General features: G+C 40.0%; 1 protein-coding gene across 2 annotated transcripts in view; it reads left to right on the top strand.

Annotated features, from left to right (window-relative positions):
* The window catches only part of LOC131779349 (neurogenic locus notch homolog protein 1), a 29,516-nt gene extending 11,267 nt beyond the window's left edge, over positions 1-18,249 (top strand). The window contains exons 1-19 of one of the 2 annotated variants that reach the window (XM_059095891.2): positions 1,072-1,272; positions 1,976-2,048; positions 5,419-5,681; positions 6,027-6,263; positions 6,660-7,232; positions 7,757-7,984; positions 8,912-9,176; positions 9,290-10,659; positions 11,486-11,574; positions 11,693-11,895; positions 12,050-12,161; positions 12,354-12,568; positions 12,988-13,057; positions 13,139-13,211; positions 13,744-13,969; positions 14,084-14,648; positions 14,815-14,962; positions 15,052-15,149; positions 15,621-18,249. In XM_059095891.2, the coding sequence (XP_058951874.2) occupies positions 1,218-1,272; positions 1,976-2,048; positions 5,419-5,681; positions 6,027-6,263; positions 6,660-7,232; positions 7,757-7,984; positions 8,912-9,176; positions 9,290-10,659; positions 11,486-11,574; positions 11,693-11,895; positions 12,050-12,161; positions 12,354-12,568; positions 12,988-13,057; positions 13,139-13,211; positions 13,744-13,969; positions 14,084-14,648; positions 14,815-14,962; positions 15,052-15,149; positions 15,621-16,961 (6,204 nt within the window). In that variant the 5' untranslated portion in view covers positions 1,072-1,217 and the 3' untranslated portion in view covers positions 16,962-18,249. Of the gene's footprint in view, positions 1-1,071; positions 1,273-1,975; positions 2,049-5,418; positions 5,682-6,026; positions 6,264-6,659; positions 7,233-7,756; positions 7,985-8,911; positions 9,177-9,289; positions 10,660-11,485; positions 11,575-11,692; positions 11,896-12,049; positions 12,162-12,353; positions 12,569-12,987; positions 13,058-13,138; positions 13,212-13,743; positions 13,970-14,083; positions 14,649-14,814; positions 14,963-15,051; positions 15,150-15,620 lie in introns of those variants that run through there. The other variant, XM_059095890.2, reaches the window with a different exon arrangement.
* Positions 18,250-19,464: the final 1,215 nt, after the last annotated feature.

The raw sequence follows: 19,464 nt of genomic DNA on the forward strand, positions 1-19,464 counted from the left end.
CCGCTACGCCAGATTTGTTTGGGGATGTTTTAGTTTTTTATTTAGCGACATTGTTGCGTCTACCTCAGCGAGCACTGTGCTAACAATGACAGGTCTGAGGTTTTGTCGAACAAAATTGAACGAAATATTCCAGTAACCAGAGGAAAAACTTGAATCCTTCTTTCATTTGCATAGTTTGTAATCGACAATTTTTAGTTTACTCGAAACTGCACTATTTTGAACTTGAGAGATATTCGCACTTTTAATGTTTATCTTTGAAACGAAAGTTCGATTTTTCATTCTTGGCCTTCCGGGGCGACGATGAAAGATAACTTTTCCTTTCCACTTTTCATCTTATCTGAAAGCCGTGGGAAAATTTCCGCTTTGGATATATTATAAGTTGCTATGGAAACACTGTCACAGACACTTAACAAAGAGAGATAACAAAAACGTAATTATTTTTTTAGATTCAAAAACAATCACAAAGTGAAAAAGGACTTGCATTTGAAATAGGTTCTTTTTTAGCACTGGGTTATGATGGACTTCTCTTGGACTCGAAGAGTATAGAGAATTATTGTCTAGTTCGTTCTTCATCAAAGGCCCTTAAAGTGTTGACGATATTGCCTCGATCAGAATATTTTGTTTATTACCCTAAATGTAATCTTCACTATTAGCTTTTATGCAAATTAAACCAACTGGTAGTGAAAATGCAGCTAAATTTATTGAGTCGACACATCGTTAGACTTGAATAAGACGTGATTTGCGCTTCCACTTCCAAATCGGGTTTCTTTCCCACGTTTAGTAATCGTTATTGAAGTGAAAAGGGACTGGAGGGGCAGGTACAGTTCGTTGCACAGATAACGCAAGCTGATGTGATAATTGGGCAGTAAATCAATTAGATGACCCTGAGACGACACCCGAAATCACTACTACTCTAGGCAAATGAAAGGAAGTGCCATGTCATTGGTCAAGCGGCGATGGCGCTCTACGATTGGCCAGCTGCGCCACAAAGGAAAGAGCGCGACGCGCTTGTCAACTGTAGTGGAAATCAGTGGCTCATTGAATATGCAAATTACTCAGTGGGTGCCCACTAGGGAGTTGAACGTACTGAAACCCTATCGTCAGTACTGCGATCGATTCGTGGGAGAATACTGTGCTTTTCACGGTTTGATGTTTGAGTCTACCGATGAAGCGCAAAAGTTGATCAAATTTGTCAGTAATTGAACGCCAAGTTCGCAATGAAGGGCTACGTAATAGCGATTGTCTCTGCCCTGTTCATTCCGATAGTGTTGGGTAAGTTGAAAAGTTATTTTCCCGAAGTGCGTGCTTTGGGGCCATATTATTAACCGTCGGATGCCACTGTTGGATAAATGGCGTTTAAGATCTATCATTGGAAATGTGGTTCGCTTGGGCGGATTTCGCTACATTGGTTTGGGAAACTCACATTCGATTCGGGAAGAATCTTTCCTATGTGCTGTGTACGGAAGGAATCGAACGAGTAGAACTGATTTAAGAGACGGTTGGTTTCAATATTCGTGGGGCGCTTACTTCATTAAGATGTCCAAACTGCAAGCTATATTTACACCCCTCTTAGATAATTGCGTTCACCATATCTTAACCCTAAACATAGAAAGCTGCCATAGATTGAAAGCTTGACTAGAAATTTGCAAAATGATAGAGTTTGAGAGCCTAGTTCGTCTGACAGAACACCGGCAAGCGCTGTTTTGGCACTCAATGAAAATTAGGTTAATCTTTTATTGAGGATGACGGCCCCTGTGGAATTTGTCCGCAGAATTAAGTTTCGTAAATGTGTGACTATAAAGTGCTGGCTGAGATTGATGAAAGCTGTTCAGTTTGCTAGTAGGGATGTGCATAACGAGCGAGTTTACACGGCGGAACAGCTGTCCTTGTTTCACCTTGTAACATTCAATCGTATTGTTCTAAGTTCCACCTGGCTTTTCTCTGCTCAACTCCGGTCTTTGTTTGTCTCTTGCAGCCTCCACGTGTTCTGACGGATATTGCAAGAACGGTGGAACATGTTCAGTTTTACATGGGAAAGCTAATTGCAGGTATGTTCTTTTCACTCATTCAACATGTCGCGTCAAAGTACGGCGGTTCGGTTTTTCAATCGTTATTGTGTTCCGCACGTGAATTCTTGCCTGCGTAGTTTCCGCGCTAGTTATCAGAGTAATGTTTGTTTAGTAAGACATAAATTCATGTCTCGTAATCTCTCCGAAAGCTTATTGCACGCTTAGTCAACTTTTCACAACAGCCGTTTTTTAATTTCGTCGTAGTTTGTGTCTAGTCAAAACGAATCCCTCGCGCGTTCAACACCTAAAGAACAGCACGGCATTCAGATTGGTAAATAATGGCACATAAACCACAAGCCTCCGCGCCACAGACTTAATTGGCTTATTCTTCTTTCAGAACGAAATTCACTTTACTTCTGTGAAAAACCGCTAGACATATCAATAGAAACACTTAATGGAGTTTGTATGGCACGAAGCTAGCTGATCATAAATTTCCTTGGCATAATCAATAATTCTGAGAGCTAGCAACGGTAGCGACACATGTTTTGTGGGTATTCTTAAACAGTCACTGGCAGCAAACACTATGAATTATTGAGAAAGCTTAAGCAGATGTTTTTATTCAACATAAAATTGTCCTGAATAAACGGTTTTTTAAGTGTAATAAATGAGTCAGTGTATATGAAATTGGTGATGAAAAGTTCATTCGGATACATGTGACAGTCTGTTCACTTGCGCCGAAGTGCGAATACTAAAATGTTTTTACTTCATAGCGTCGACACGTTTTCTAAAGCTTGACCTAATTAGTAGGGCTTTTATGTTGATGAACTCTCGAGACTCCTGCTTATCTGCTAAAAGCTAGTTAAAACATAGAGTAAAAACCGATTGCGATCGCACGCTAGCCGATTTTTCAAATGCTACTAGGGGATTTGTTGTTCTGCTTAAGTTGACAGCGTATTTGCGTGTTGAGTAAGGTTTTATTGTGTAAAATGAACCAATTCTACCTTTAACCCAGATTTATAATTTGAGCATAAAATAGTCTCCGTAGGGATTAAGTCTTGAGTAAAAGGGCTCCAAAGATTAGTGAGCTCAAAATAGTTGTTTTGCACGAATCTTGTAAGCGCGCACGCAGTGAAGTCGGATAATTATTCAAAAGATTTTGGCTATTTGGCTGCCTGAGTAGATAGTGAACACACGACCCCGACCCGCGTATCAATTTAGAACAAAGCGCAAACTTCTTGTAAAAGGATACTGGAAACTTGAAACTATATTTCCCGCGTCCTTTAACAGAGTTTCATCCGTCTTTCGTCACTCTATTATTTGTATCGCTTGGTAATTAGTTCGTATTTGGTAGACGACATACTGCCTAACTTTTCTTGGCGTTTTTGAATAATCTTTATTTACATAGCCTCTGTCATCCCCGGAATGCATGATGTAGTTTTAAAGTAAAAATCGACAGTCCTAAAGAGGTTCATGAATGTTTTCTTCCACAGTAAGAGCGGGCCAGAACATGCCTATAGTTTTGCGAATAAAGGAGGTCAACCGAATTTTTTCCCCTCGTCGCGTTTGTCAAATATAACCTCATACTCAACAAGAAAAGACAACTTAACAACATTTTGACAAGTTTTACTGATAGTTTATAGAGCGCAAATGTCTGAAAATGTTCAATTTCATTTCATCGCCGTTCCTTAATTTAGCCGAAATAGATGGACAAAGCACATATTATTGGCCAACATTTTATCAAATTTTCTTGATCGTGACTAATTACAATTGATTACGATTGGAAATTTCTTCAGATTAGTGATTTAACGTTCGATTAGGCCTTAGAAATCAAACGTAATTGAGTTAGCGCAAAGGTTTTTACCAAATGAGACGTTTTCAAAGGCGAACGATAGATCGCGAACTATAGAGTAGAGCTATTCTCGATATTTGTTGCTAACAACATCAAAAAGTTATGCGATAAAGTTCAGTCATCAAGAATATTTGCCTGTGTGGCTGAACCTGGATTGTTTCCTCTGAGTTTTGAATCTGGCTTTCATTGTTAATTGTTTTATCAGCATTACAAATTACAGCTGAATGTTCGAAACATTTCCTCTTTGCCAATAATGGTAATATTTCAATAGACGTACTGCGTTACGATTAGGGCTATTTGCCCATTAAGTTTATAAAAGAATGTGCCTCTTTAATGCTACTTGTGTACCCTATTTTGTGGACAGACTTTTTGGATGGGTATATGTTAATTTGGTAGTAATTTTTGAATGGAAAATTGAGCATGTTTTATTCATTAATTTGTGAAGCCTCAACAGGAGATTGCGGTAGTATGAAAGAAAGAGTTTGACCCTTTTATGCATGTACAGGATTACAAAACCAATCTGGAATGTGCATTATAGCAATTAATGAAAACATCCCAGGGGGTCTGAAAAGTTTAAACGCAGCATTGTGGCCAAAACATCAGGTTTTTTCTTATATTAAAGAAGCCTTATATGTTTTTGTTTTTAGTAAACTAAAACATAATTGAAACAGGCCGCATCAAATTAAAACACAATATGGCCGATTGATAATGGACATCCTTCTTTAGAAATGGTGTGTCTGTCAATGGGTGAGGCCAAGGTCCGGTTTGCATATTCTCTATACTGTACTTTGCACATTTCTCAAGTTGCGGACAAGGAGAATTTGTTTCACAATCAACAGCTTTAATTAGTGACCATTTCCTTTTTTTTGCATGACCTTTATGCTTGTTTCAGGGGTGATATTGGAAAGAAACATTAGATGCTAGATACTCTTGGTGGCCATAGTTTTAAATCTCATTGCCATTAATTTATCATATTCTTTTGCCAACTCTAGTTGATGAAAAGTTGTTTTCCATGAACCCAATTTTTTCTTGCTAATTTTTTCAAGAACTGAAAAAAAAAGGAGAGAAACTGATTTGCCATGTTGGTTTACGTGTAAAAGAATTGAAACTGAATAGTTTATCCTGGAAGAGGACATTTTTCTGTAAGATAATCTCTAAAGCAGCTTTTTGCCTAATTTCCTCATCACCATAAGGATATCCATTTTCAATTTATCCTTACCCGGTTACAACCATGATGGATTTATTTCATTTGAATTTGGTATCTTCAACTTGATTTTTTTTTTAAAGGAATTGAACATTTCAGGTAGCTGTTGTCTTAATTTAAAGAATATACAGTGAAAATATTTCACACAGTTTAGTGATTAGCCTAAAGGTTTATGTTTATACAGTGAAGTTTCCTCAGTTCCATCAAAATAAAAGATCTCATGACCTTAGTACCTGTTACCTCTTTTCCATGGGAGGGAAACCTCCTCTCAGGGGTGCTTTCTCTTGTTACAAGAGTGTCTCGTTAAAGATAGGTCCAATAAATATGACTGATCAAAATATATTCTTCATCAACAGTTGTCCTTCTAATTTCTCTGGACTCCATTGTGAAAAGGACGTGGATGAATGCCAAGTGAATAATAAATGCAAAAATGGTGGAACTTGCGCAAATAATTTTGGTGGCTACATTTGTAGTTGTATATTTGGTTGGGATGGACCTGAATGCACCATCAACAAGGATGACTGTGTGCCCTCTGGTAATACCCCCTTGTGTTTTAATGGTGGCACATGCATTGATAAAGTTGGAAAATATGATTGTCTCTGTCCTCCTGGAAAAATGGGTTAGTAAATAGTTTTAGTGTAGAGTTGGTACTGACTGAGTCTGTGATTCTGGCAATAGTTTGTAAGACTTAAGACTAGTTTACCAGACCCTAAAATAAAAATAAAGTCTGTATATCTTAAAGTATGTCTAGATATTTCTTTACTCTATAATTAGTGCTTGGTTACTAGTGGAAATGAAGGTAAGGATGTCATGCACTGAAGAAAGTTTGAGTGAGATATAATGAGGGAGATTTCGAGAGTTGAAATGTGTTAGATTCAAAAGAGAGCTTTCTTCGTGTACCTGCTTAAGCCTGAACTTCTTCTGGTTATCTTATTGCACATGTGCTCCAATTAATATCAACTAGGTCCTGTGTGCCAACATGATGATCAATGTTATCATAAACCTTGTTATGGAACTGCCACTTGCTTTACTGATGCATTTGGAGCATATAGTTGCATTTGTCCGAGAGGGTGGACTGGTAAGAATTGCAGTATTGACATTGATGAATGCAGTTTGGATTTGGTGTCACCTTGTCACCATGGTGGTACATGTGTCAACACTAATGGATCATTTGAATGCAGTTGTGTTGCTGGTTACAAAGGTAAATATCATAGTACAGTCCGCAGAATTAACTAGATAGTAGCAAAGAAGTTTTCAAAAAGACTTAAGTTAAAAGGCTAATTTTCATGTCAATGTCCTTAAGTAGAATTTATTGTAGGACTCTGATAATGACTTGATAATTGATTGTCAAGAAGTCTTTTTTAAAGGCCACTTACAGAATGCATTACACAAGTGACAGGGCTTATGTCAGCACATTTCTTGACAAGAAATGTGCTGACATAAGACTGACAAGTATGTGTAAATTAAATGTGCAACACCAGAAATTGTAATGTCTTCTTTGCAATAAGTCTAAGAGGGTACATCCTGTCTAATAAGATCTAAAGAAAGATTGTAAGCTACATGAAGTAACCATTTTTTCACTTCTGTTGTCCTCTAGGTGAAAGATGTGACAAACCTATAGATGAGTGTGCTTCGAATCCATGCAAGAATGGTGCTCATTGCTTAGACTACACCAATTTTTTTGTATGTGCATGCACACCAGGATGGACAGGCAAATATTGTGAGACTTCGATAAATGAATGTGCCAGCAGTCCTTGTCAAAATGGTGGTCAGTGCACGGATTTACTGAACAAGTACAGTTGTAAATGCACCATTGGCTTTAATGGCACTAATTGTGAGATAAACATTGATGATTGTGCAAACCCTAATCCATGCAAAAATGGAGCCACATGCACTGATGGTGTTGGATCATATACATGCACATGTGCTAGTGGGTTTACAGGAGGTAACTGTGATAAAGACATTGATGACTGTGTCTCAGTACCTTGTAAACATTATGGAACATGTGTGGATGAAGTGAATGGCTACTCTTGTCAGTGCACCCCTGGTTATACAGGAAATAATTGTGAAAACCAAGTTGATGAATGTGCTAGCAATCCTTGCATGAATGGTGGAAGCTGCACGGATTTGCAAAATGGTTTCCGCTGCACCTGTCCACAAGGCACAAGTGGTAAGCAGTTTTAAAGTACATGTAGTTGTATTTTGAATCTTTAGTCTAGGAGAATGGTTGATGCATGGTTTGTCACTTGTATATGTTGAGGCCTGAGAAAAATTTTACTCTTTCCTACATCTCAGTAGTGTACATCATCTGAGGAGTCACATCTTAAAATTGATGGGAAAAATTTCCTCCAGATTATTTGCCAGCATAACAATAATATTTTCTTCTGTGTTTTCAAATATTTGCACCTTTGACTCTCATAAGTGACCAAGAGAGAATTTCTCCTTGCAATATCAGTACAACATCAAGCAGAAAAAAGATGAGGATGAAGAAAAATATAAATTAGGGGATTATTGGTTGATCCAATTCCAAATTCTTTAAACTAACATCATAAAAATTGTATGGCAGACAGTAAGGAAGAATTTTAGGGTCAAGATCCCAACTTAATGGTGATTACATTGTGCTGTTTATATTCTTTTTAACTGAGTTTTTGCACATCAAGTTTTAGATGGTAACAATGGCATTCTGTTTTAAAGGTGTAAGATGTGAGCACAATGTTGATGATTGCATTGGAGTGACTTGTGCCAATGGTGGCACATGCATTGATGAACTCAATAGCTACAAATGTGCCTGTCATCCTGGTTTTTATGGTGGAAAATGTGAAATGAACACTGACGAGTGTCGCTCACAACCTTGTCAAAATGGTGGCATTTGTACTGATGGTGTTGCCCAGTATCACTGTCAGTGTCCAGCTGACTTCACTGGTTTGTATTTGTTTTTAGTGTCTCTTAACTCTTCATTTTTAAGCTCTAACCTGTATTTGTGATATCATAGTATTAAGTAAAGAGATTATAAGATGAGATTAGTCAGTTACAGATTCTTTGACCCTTTGACTCCCAGGAGTGACAAGCCATGAAGTTTTCCTTTTATTATCAATAAATTGTAAACCAGACGTGGTGGGAAGTATGCACCTCTAATAAAGATATCCATAACACTTTATTGCTATAAGAATCACCAAATTCTGAGAGATAAGATCACAAGAAGTGTATGGCTGACAATGTGGAGAATTAATATGTTGATGGTGAAAGTGGAAGATATAACTAATTCATAAGGCGATGCAAAGCAGCCTGAAGGAATAACTCAGTTTAAGATTAACTTCTTATGATACCAGTACAATTAACAGAAGAACTGATTAACCAATCAGGTGAAGAACTCTCCTAATGCAGCAATAAATTCTCTTATTATATACTCAACAAAATATCTCGTTTCTGATTGGTCAATGATGAATGCATAAATAGGTTATAGAGTGCAATAGAGGTTATAGAGTGCAATACGGAGAAGTTGCCATGGAAACACTGATGGAGTAATTTTGTCGAGAATATAATAAATAAAAAATCGTATGAACCTGCTTGTGCATTTCGTGATTTATGGTCACTCGTGATGTTTTGAAAGTTCTCAAATTGCACTCGCCTACGGCTCGTGCAATTTTGAGAACTTTCAAAACATCACTCGTGCTCATAAATCACGAAATGCACTCGCGTTCATACGATTTCCTTTACTTATTGTAGTTCACTTGTAAACAATATGGTAAGTGCTTCTCTACAGTGATACAGAGAATCCTGGTGCACATGAACTTGGACGTAATGTGGTTGATTTTGTATTAATTTTTTGTAAACTTTTGGAATTTTAAGGTCGAAGTTGTGAAACCAGAGTTGACAACTGTCTTGGAAATCAGTGCCAAAATGGTGCAACATGCCTCTCTGAGCAGAATGGCTACTCATGTCAGTGTGCCCCTGGCTTTAAGGGACATTTGTGCCTGGTTGACATTAATGAATGTGCTTCCAACCCCTGCAATCATGGTGAATGCAGGGATGGTCTCAACAAATATGTTTGTGTCTGTGACAGTGGCTACAGTGGCACTAAATGTGAAACCAATATTGACGACTGTCAACCTAAGTAAGTGGTTCTACTTTGAGTTTGAAGGAGAGGTCACTTAATGGCTACCTCATCTGTTAAATGGGTAACTGTATGCTATTGCATTTTGATTTCTATCTATCTATTTTTTGCAGTCCCTGTTTCCATGGATCAACTTGTTTTGATAAAGTAAATAATTTTTCCTGTACGTGTTCTCCTGGTTTCTCTGGGCAGAGGTGCGAGCACCATATAGATGAATGTAATTCACAACCCTGCCAAAATGGTGCAACCTGTGTTGATGAGATTGGCTCCTACAGCTGCTACTGCAAGCCAGGCTACACTGGAAGGAATTGTGAAAGTGTGATAAATTGGTGTCAGAGCTCTCCATGTAAAAATGGTGGAACATGTAAACAAGACCCAAATGCTCTTGATTTTCATTGTGATTGTCTTACAGGATTTAAAGGTATAATTTGTGATGTGGAAAACATAACCTGTAACAATGCTAAGACTAAACTTACAGATCGAAGTACTGTGTGTTTGAATGGTGGTACTTGCATTGATGATTACCAGAATGTGCAGTCCTGTTCTTGTCCTCCTGGCTTTATGGGAAGCTACTGCAAATTGAACATCAATGATTGTGCAAGTGGTCCTTGTAAGAATGGTGCTCAGTGCTCCGATGGTGTAGCAAACTATACCTGCAGTTGTGCGAGAGGATTTGCTGGTGACGACTGTGAAGAAAATATTGATGATTGTGCTTTAAACCCATGTGACAATGGTGGCACTTGCATTGATCTTGTAGATGGCTTTATCTGCTCTTGTCCTGTTGGATATGTTGGCAACAGGTGTGAACAGAATCCTAATGATTGCTTGATATCTAGTACTGCCTGTTTCAATGGAGGACATTGTGTGGATGGCCTGAAGGCTTTTTCCTGCCAGTGTGCTGCAGGATATTCAGGAGTGCGTTGTGAGGTTGACATCGATGAATGTGCATCCAATCCTTGCTCTGCACTTGGGACTGAAAAGTGTTATTCTTTGCCTAATAATGATTACAGTTGTAAGTGCAAGATGGGATTTCTTGGGAAAAACTGTGACATCGATATCAATGAATGTTTGTCATATCCCTGCCAAAATGGAGCTGAATGCAAGGATGGGGCTGGGAAACATATCTGCCTCTGCCAGATGGGATATTCAGGGCTAAACTGTGAGCGTCGTGTTTACTCATGTTCAGATGATCCTTGCTTGAACAGCGGCACCTGCTTGACACATACAAATGGTAGTTTTTCATGTGCTTGCGTGGATGGGGTAAAAGGAAAAAGCTGTGAATGGAATCTGGACGACTGTCTTTCCACACCTTGCCAGAATGGGGGAACATGTGTGGATTTGTTCGGTAACTATGAGTGCAAGTGCCCTGTGGGGTATACTGGAAGAAACTGTGAGCAGGAGATTAATGAATGCCAAAGCAATCCATGCAAGCACAATGGTACATGTGAAGATATGATGGGCCATTACAGATGCAAGTGTCCAGGTAAAAAGTGATTTCAGGGAATACATTTTTAAGGCATTATTGGTGCAAGGAGGGGGATATGAGGGTTGGGGAAAGAAAAGCGTGTTGACCTGAAGGATATGAGACATTCATCTTGGATTTGTTTTAACCCTTTAACTCCCACGAGTGACCAAGACAGAAATTCTCCTTACAAAATCAATACAATTTTAACCAGATAAGTGATGAGAAAAAAGAAAAATATCAATTTGGGGATAATTAGTTGATCCAATACTAAATTCTCTGAACTAACATCATAAGGATAGTATGGTTGACAGTAAGGAAAATGACAAATTTGATCTGGGAGTTAAAGGGTTAATGAAATGGCAACTACTTTTAACTCTTTAACTCCAATGAATGATTGAGATTGAGACAGAATTTCTCCTTTCAATGTCAATGTGATATCAAGCAGGCAAGTAATGAGAACTAAGTGGACTGTCAATTTGGGGATTCTTTGTTGATTCAACAGTAATTTCTCCCAACATCATAAGAATTGTATTGAAGACAGTAAGGAGAATTACATGTACTAATGAGATCTTAGGAGTGGAGGGGTGAAAACGTTTCATTGCTCCATAGAGCTTCACCAAGTTTAGAAGCCACTTTAACTCTTTGACTCAAAAGATAATAAATTTTTTCCTTTGTTGTCTTTCCTGCTTCGTATCTCCAGACATTATCCTTCAGTTGGTGTGTTTTCATTTTAGATTCTCATCTACTTGACAGAGATTTGGCGTTTTGATCACTCGTCAGAGACATAATGTCCACTTCAACAGACATGATTTAATTGTATTTATTTTTTTTTTTTCCCATTCAGTTGGCTTTAACGGGACCGACTGCGAGGAAGAAGCGAAATGCCCCTATTCGTATTGTAAAAAAACATTTGTACCAGGAGGGACTTGTAACGTAAGCTTATCAAATGGATTTAAAACAAAATCGCAGAAGTTTGAATTTTTTTGCTCTTAACTTTTTCGTGTATAGCCATTCTTCGTAGTAATGTCTTACGCTTTTTGTTTTAATTCAGGAAAGTTGCAACACTCACTCTTGCAACTGGGACGGGACTCTTTGTTCCCTTGGAATACAACCATGGAAGAATTGCTCTGTACATACAGCAAGTGGAGAATTTTGCTTCAAAGTGTTCCAAAATGGAAAATGCGACACGTATTGCAACAAAGCTGAATGCCTTTTTGATGGATTTGACTGCAATGCACCCAAGGAAGAATGCAGGTATATACGAAATATTGTTATTGCAAAACTGATGCAAAATAGCTAATTCTTAAATTAAGTTCAGGAGTCAGAAAAAAAAATAAAACGATCACGTTGCAAAAGAAACTTATTTTTTACTTCCTTACGTACTATTTTGTATTTGTTTGCATTACAGCAATGATGATTATTGCAAGTCACGCTTTGAGAATGCAATATGTGACACGGTGTGCAACAATGAAGCTTGTTTGAAAGATGGCCTGGACTGCGAGACTGGAAAACCGGAACCGGTGGGTGAAATCACTAATAGCTGTTTCTGCAGAATAATCAGATAGTCGTTATTGTGATAAAATTAGTACCTTGGTTCTCCACGTGAATAATATCGAGTTTCAGTCAAAAGTAGGCTTTTGACATTTACCTATTCGTGAAACGAATTGAAGTTATAAAAATCTGTTGAAAAAAACCTTTTCTCTCTCTTAAAGGGCGAAGGGACGCTTATACTAGTGCTGAGGGTGCCTCCAGAAGTTTTCCGCAATGGCTCAAGAATATTTATGAGAGAACTTTCTGCGGTTTTGAACACCATCGCGTTTATCAAGAGACAAGGAAACGAAGAAATGATCTTTTCCTTTGATCTTAAAACGCGTAAACGTCGCCAAGTTGTTCATCTGCGTGTTCTTCGAGCGGCCGACGGAACAGGGTAAGTAAAATATTAATTGTTTTTTTTTTATTGCGGATACTTGCGTGCAGGAGGCGTTTTCACTCTGAATGCTTCGATCTGGCGTGCCGTGGAACAAACACGTAGACTTATCTTTTGTTTCTGTTTATATTCCTGCCCGCCATATAAACCACTACAACATGCCCTTTTGTGTAATGTGTTTTGTAAAAGATAGTCGAAACTTCTGTGGACAGATGTTCTCGTTACAAGAGAGAATCAGTGTCTGCTACCGTAAGTATCTTTTTACATGACTTACCCCACGGCCGGACTATTGCTGTATATTTTCTTGATCGAAATTTCAACCGTTGAATGCTCCAGTTCTTTACCATACAACTGAACTGACTTCTTCCCGCCTTGAATTTTGTTGACGTCACTGACTTCCCTCTCTCTTGTCTCTAAAGGACGAAAGTGCACGTACAGCTTGACCAACGAGGTTGTTCAGGACCAGCGTGTATCTCCACAGCCAGCGAAGTAAGTCTTTTATTTTTTTTGTCTAAGGTTGTTCTTGGTTCCCTATCAGTGCTAACCTTGTCCTGTTTTATGCGATTTTAGGCGGCCCGCTACCTAGGTGCGTTAAAGTCGTCTAATAAGCTGGATCTACCCTATCCTGTGTACAGAGTGGAAGGTTGGAACTCTTGTGTTCTTTTGTTATAATTGTTATCATGATTATGATTATTATTATGATTATGATTATCATTCCATTATCGTCAATATTATTATTATTATTATTATTATTATTATTATTATCATTTTTACTACTACTATTATTGTTTTTGTTGTTGTTATTAGTGTTTGTTTGAGGGCTCTGCCATCTTATTAGTGTCTCGGGTTATCAGCCGTCATCGAGTCAAGATTTGTTTAATACTAAGGGCCTGTTCCACATGTGCCAAGGATTCCCTAGTGGTAGTAGTTCCAATTATCTTCACATAGTTTTGGCCGTGCATTTAGCTTTTCGTTTTTACAGGACGTCTCATTTTGAGCGAAACAGAAAGCGAGAGATAATTGTAATCTGATGGCGCCTCTTAAAGGTTCATACGTCACGCTTTGAATGTTGCGTGGCGACTCACGGAAACTTACCGGTTTACACTTACGTACTGCATGCGTTTATCTGACGCAGTGTCATTGTTTTAAATGTTTCTTTTTTGTGTTTTATTTAGTGGAGGACAGCTCTTCAACTCCATCACCGCCTGTTTCTGGAACTAAGCTGTCACCACTTTACATAGCCATTCTGTGTGTAGTTATCCCACTGCTTCTTGTGGGAGGGTTGTTGGGTGGCAAGAAAGTATACGCCAAGCTATGGGTTCCAGAGGGCTTTCCTATATACCGGTCCCGGCGCCAGCCGTCTACCAGACGTGATCCTGTAGGGCAAGAAGTCTCCATGAGGTGAGTATATTAGGTGATCATAAGATGATCTCTAGGATCAAGAAAGTAAAGCTTGTTAGGGGAAATGATGAAGTGGAAATTCATTTTGATTTTGCTGTTTTCCTTTCACGGAAGATCGATGAGCAAGAGTTCGTCAGAAATTGATGAAGAGGGTGCATGCGCCGACGGCGAGAGCAGCCGTTCAGACTTGACTCCTCCCAGAGAATCTAAACGCGTTAAGCTGGACAACGGTGAAGACTCGCGAAAGTGGACCACACTTCATAAGCAAGCGGCGGACGTAACTGTGCGCAACTGCGCGTTGGCTTTGACTCCTCCTCAGGAGGGAAGCGGCGAAAGAGGGGTACCGGGCGTAGACGTGGATGCTAGAGGCCCAGGTGGAATGACAGCCCTTCACTTGGCATCCTGCCGTGGAACTTACGGTGATGGCAGCAGCCTTGATGATGACAAAGACAGTGATGACAGTGGAGGGGCCATGGTGTCGGATCTACTGTCCCTTGGGGCAAACTATGTTTCCAAGACGGACCTGGAAGAGACGCCGCTTCATCTTGCTGCCCGGCACTCAAGGGCGGATGTGGCTAAACGTCTGTTGGACTACGGAGCAGATGCGAACGCACGTGACCGTCTCAACCGCACGCCCCTCCATTTGGCCATCGGAGCTGATGCACAAGGTGTCTTCCAGGTAAATAACACTTAGTATTCACCTTGATTTAGGAAAGCAAATGTTATCCAACAAAATTCCATTCATCATCATCTAGCATTCCCGCGATGTTTCCTATTCCAAATTGATTAAATTTTTTTCTTTTTCTCTGATATCTCTGACCGACTTCATTTCTCCGTGCATTCAGATCTTGTTAAGGAATCGTGCCACAGACCTCGAAGCCCGAATGGACGACGGTACCACTCCGCTTATCCTTGCCGCAAGACACGACCTTCCAGACCTGGTGCGGCACCTCATCAAAGCCGGAGTGAAGGTTAACAGTGCTGACAATCAAGGTGAATTCCTCACCCCCATTTTCCGTTTCTGAAATAGGATAGATTTAAACATTCGTATCAAATTCTGACAGCTTGAATGTTTCTCATAGGAAAAACGGCTTTGCATTGGGCTGCGTCAGTGAACAGCCTGGATGTCACCAAAGAGTTGTTAAGAAATGGCGCCAAGAAAGACGCCCAGGACGAAAAGGTTAGTTTAATTCGCATCTATTTTTCATGTGAGCTTGGTTCGCAGGAAGCAGAGGAGCTTTATTTGACTGCATATCTAGTCAAATTCACCGGACATTTGCAACGCAAATTGATCGTTGAAGTCGACGATACATGCGGTCATTTTATGTGGCTGTTGAAATCCTATGCGCAAGGTATTGTGGGTTTTTCACCATTGGCCCATCGTGGCTTGCAGGGAAAGCTATTCAATCGCTCTGACGAAGGGCTAACGCTCGAAACGTCAGCCTTTTTACCCTTTACGGTGGCTAATTTACGTTTTCAACCCAGTTGTTAACACTAAATTACCTGCTATACTCTCCCACCGACGCAGCACCACAGTTTCTTTAGAAACTTACCCCTTTATTCATTAGTCAAAGATAACCCTTTTTCTGTTTTGATAATTTTTTTTTTGTGACGGTGATTGCTGTTAAAGCGTTTTTTAATCCATTTCTAGGGTCAAACTCCGTTGTTCCTGGGTTGTCGTGAAGGCAGCGTACAGACCGTGAGACATCTCTTGGTGAATTATGCCAACAGGAAAGTTGCCGATTCTATGGACATGACACCTGAAGATATCGCTAAACAAAGACATCATCACGACATTGTCGAATTGCTTACGGATTGGTCACTTGGCTGTAACTCGCCTAAGGCAGTTCCAGCCCCTACTTCACCCCCCGAGGGGCAAAAATCACCCATGGTTAGCATAGCATCTCCTCTGGCAACATCGCCACCAGCTGTCGAAATTCCCAATGGTAGCGCGGCAGCCATGGTACAACAATTCCACGCGGCGCGTCCAAAGGCCACAGGGAGTAGAACGCCTGGATCGAGACCCAGGCCGAGTGCAACCGGAAATAATAATAACAATAATGCAAAGAGGAAGCGCAAGAAGGCGCGGCCTGACGAGGAAGTGCACTCGTCAATGAGTGTCGTCCCAACGCTTTCATCTCCTGGGTCCGGGCATGTTGTAACGTCCTGCACTGCTGGACAGCAACAGCAGCAGGCGTTTTCGCCAAATTGTGTGCCAATCTCGAACGTACTCTCGCCGTTAGGGAGCATTTCTCCCGGCATATCTCCCGGCATATCTCCTGCGGATTCAACTACGCTATCACCTTTTCAAGCTCCAAATTCGTTGGATGCACAACCACCTTCACCGCTAGAAATATTATCACCCGATGACCTAGCCGGGTTGGAAGAGGTTGACCTTGATTTTGATTTAGTTGGCGCTCTCGATGATCCTACGGATATGTCCATATGCGGGTTTACCATGAACACTTCTTTAGGGCAGGGGGCCGCTATGGACCACACTGTACCCACTACATCAGACTGTCTGTACATGCCCGTCAGGCCATTCGAGGGTCAAAGACTCTACTCGGTTCATAGCACACCGGACTTACCTTGTGTCGGTCTGCAACCTTCCGACTCTCGAGCTTTAGTCTTTAACGGAAGAACTTGTCATTCGGCGCAGAAGGCGCCTCCACCGATCTCTCAACAGGCCGCATTTCAGGCCATCACTAACTCCAACATGTATTCTCACGTCGGTGGCGTTGGCGGATTAGGAAACGGCCAGCCGTTTAGGAAAGACTACCAAAATGACGATTATTCGATGCGCCATCAACAATTGCAACATATGCCGCATCAGCTTGTCTTTCCGGCCGACGAAATGGCTCCTGTACATACACAAGTGCGGTTCATGAATAATTACGACTCGTCGCCGCAAAAGTATTTATCATCTTTCCCGACCCCCTCACCTGATTCGCCGGGAGACTGTTCATCATCGTCATCATCGTCCTCGTGCTAATCAATTGATTTCTGTACTATTCGTGTTTGTTATGATTGGGTTTTTTTAAGATCGCCATGAGAGTCGTCACAATACATACTACGCTCAGTTATTTTCTATTGTATTCTTGGTTTATTAATCGCTAAGCGTATTTATTTATTTGTACAAAAAATGACAGTGTAATTGCCAATAGTCACAAGTCAGTCTGGCTCTATAAGGAATGTCACGCAAGGTTTCGTGGGAAGCGGTGCGTGACGCCCCACCACAATTTGTCACGACTCACCCAAAATAAGCTTGGAATTTTCGAGCGAGAATCTTTTTTTTTGTTTGTTTTTTGTTTTGTTTTTGTTTGTTTTTTTGGGTTTTTTTTGGCATACTTGTGTGAGTCGTGGCTTCTTATCGAACTAGATTGACAATGAATACTGCCATTGACACTAAAATAAGTTTTGTCCACGCTACACCTCTGAAGAGAACTTATATTGTGCAACGATGAATAAGTAAGTTTGGTAAAACTGGTGTTTCAGGTTATGCATCATAATGTTACGAATCGTGTCAAGTTATTTATTAATCAGTTAACGTTGTAGTTATTCTATAGTCACTCAACTGTGTTTAGGGTGGCGAACTCGGAAGGTAAACAAATCGAAAATCAAGGCTTCTTAAACATACGATAAAAGGTTTCTAGATTGAACAGTTTTATAGTTCTTAAATTGCAAGAGGTTGTGTCCAGTCGGTTGAATGTTCATCAGATTTTGTAAGATATACGTCAAGGAATGATATTTCGTATGGTATGACCGTAACTGTAATTTTAAACGTGGGAAGGATTGCAGTACATAGATGCACTGCGTATTTGAAGGACAGTCCGCTCGAAGGACGGCGAAAAGTGGTCACTGCTTTAAAAAAGAAAAAAATGCAATTGATTTATAGTCGAATAATTGAATTTCATGTTGGAACAAAACACACAGAGCTATAGAAAAGTTTAATATATTTTTAAGATGTAATTAGGGAGAACGTACCAAACTGTAAATACATTTTTTTTTTGTATATTGAAAACATTTATGCCCCATGTACTCGCCACACTCAGTTGAATCGACACACCTTAAACATTTGAGTTCTTAGTTCTGAAGTGAGGGGTTTTTAGGTATGGTTGAGTGACTGTTTTAGTCCGACTAGAAGCTTCGGTAATCCGGTATATTATTTTTATAACTTCTTTTCTGGAAATCATTTAAGTACATACACTATGTAATCAACGATAAAAATACTATTTTGGGACGGAAAAATAATAATAAACCTTGAATTGCGATAGAAGGCATACAGGTGGTGTATTGTTACGAACTATTTTTAAGATAGGGATGAATCGGTCGGAGTTTACAAACAACCTCATTGCGCGGAGTTATGAAAAGAACTGCGAACTTTGTTTACGCTTTAGGCAGCAGTTGGAAGTTTGCCCGATTTTATTCACGTTAACAGACAATCGACTGGTTATTTCCCGTATGAACAGTTCGCTTAAATTCTCAATGTAATAGAAGGAATTTCCTTTGTTCATCTTGTTTCCCTTATTTCAAGGAAACTCGGTTAAAGACGACTTTGCGAGGTAGGCACCAATTGTTTTTATGGACGCGAAAAACGTTGAAACGGCTAAGTCTGAATTGGAGTACTTTTCAAGAGCATGATTAATCTTCGTGTCAAGCCCTACGTTTTGGCCTGTATGTAAAGGAAGAGACATAAACACAATAGAAGGTGAATGACTTGGTAAATATTGACGGATTGAGTGGCCTCGTGGCGTTAAAACCCGTGGGAAAAATGTATTTTGCACCTTCCCACACACTTCTTTTCTCGTGCTCCTTTGTGCGGGACATCTGGTCCGTAGCCAATCACAGAGCGAGGTGAAGTCGAAACCGTGCAGCACGTGCAGACTGACAGTGCTTCTTGTTCGAAAATCGTCGCTTTTTTATTCAAAACACTCGCGGACAGCAGGGATTTACACTGTGTGGTAGACCGCGTGGAATTTAGGTCTTAGTACGCGCACAGTCGAGGGATTTCTTATTGTGCGGAAAGACCCCCTCATTAATGCGGTGAATTAATGACGTTTAACGCATGAGAGGAGGCAAATGGTGCGCAACAAACCGGAACAATTTCTTAGAAAGGGCGTCATAGAATGAGAGCGAGTGTGCTGTATATCACAAATAGACTTACGGAAGAAGCAGAAAACACTTTAAAATAGGGCCCATGAAACTTACTGGAATCATTGATGGTGCGCGGATTATTATAAGCGCGATTAATGTCATAATGTAATCTTCGTCGTATTTTGTTTGTGAATGACAACTCGCGACTCTCTTAATTGTGACCTGGCAGATGTTTATTGACTATGCTGCTTATTTGTTATGACAATTTGAAGCATTTTTCTACATTTTGGGCGATAGAACACGAATAACGAAACCTGCTATTTGAAATAGGAAAGTTTGAGGATCTTTTGTTCGAAGGAGAGAAGCAGAGTACATATACTGGTCACCAAAATACGTTCCGT

Source organism: Pocillopora verrucosa, chromosome 4 (genome assembly GCF_036669915.1).
Source record: "Pocillopora verrucosa isolate sample1 chromosome 4, ASM3666991v2, whole genome shotgun sequence".
Classification (NCBI taxonomy): domain Eukaryota; kingdom Metazoa; phylum Cnidaria; class Anthozoa; order Scleractinia; family Pocilloporidae; genus Pocillopora; species Pocillopora verrucosa.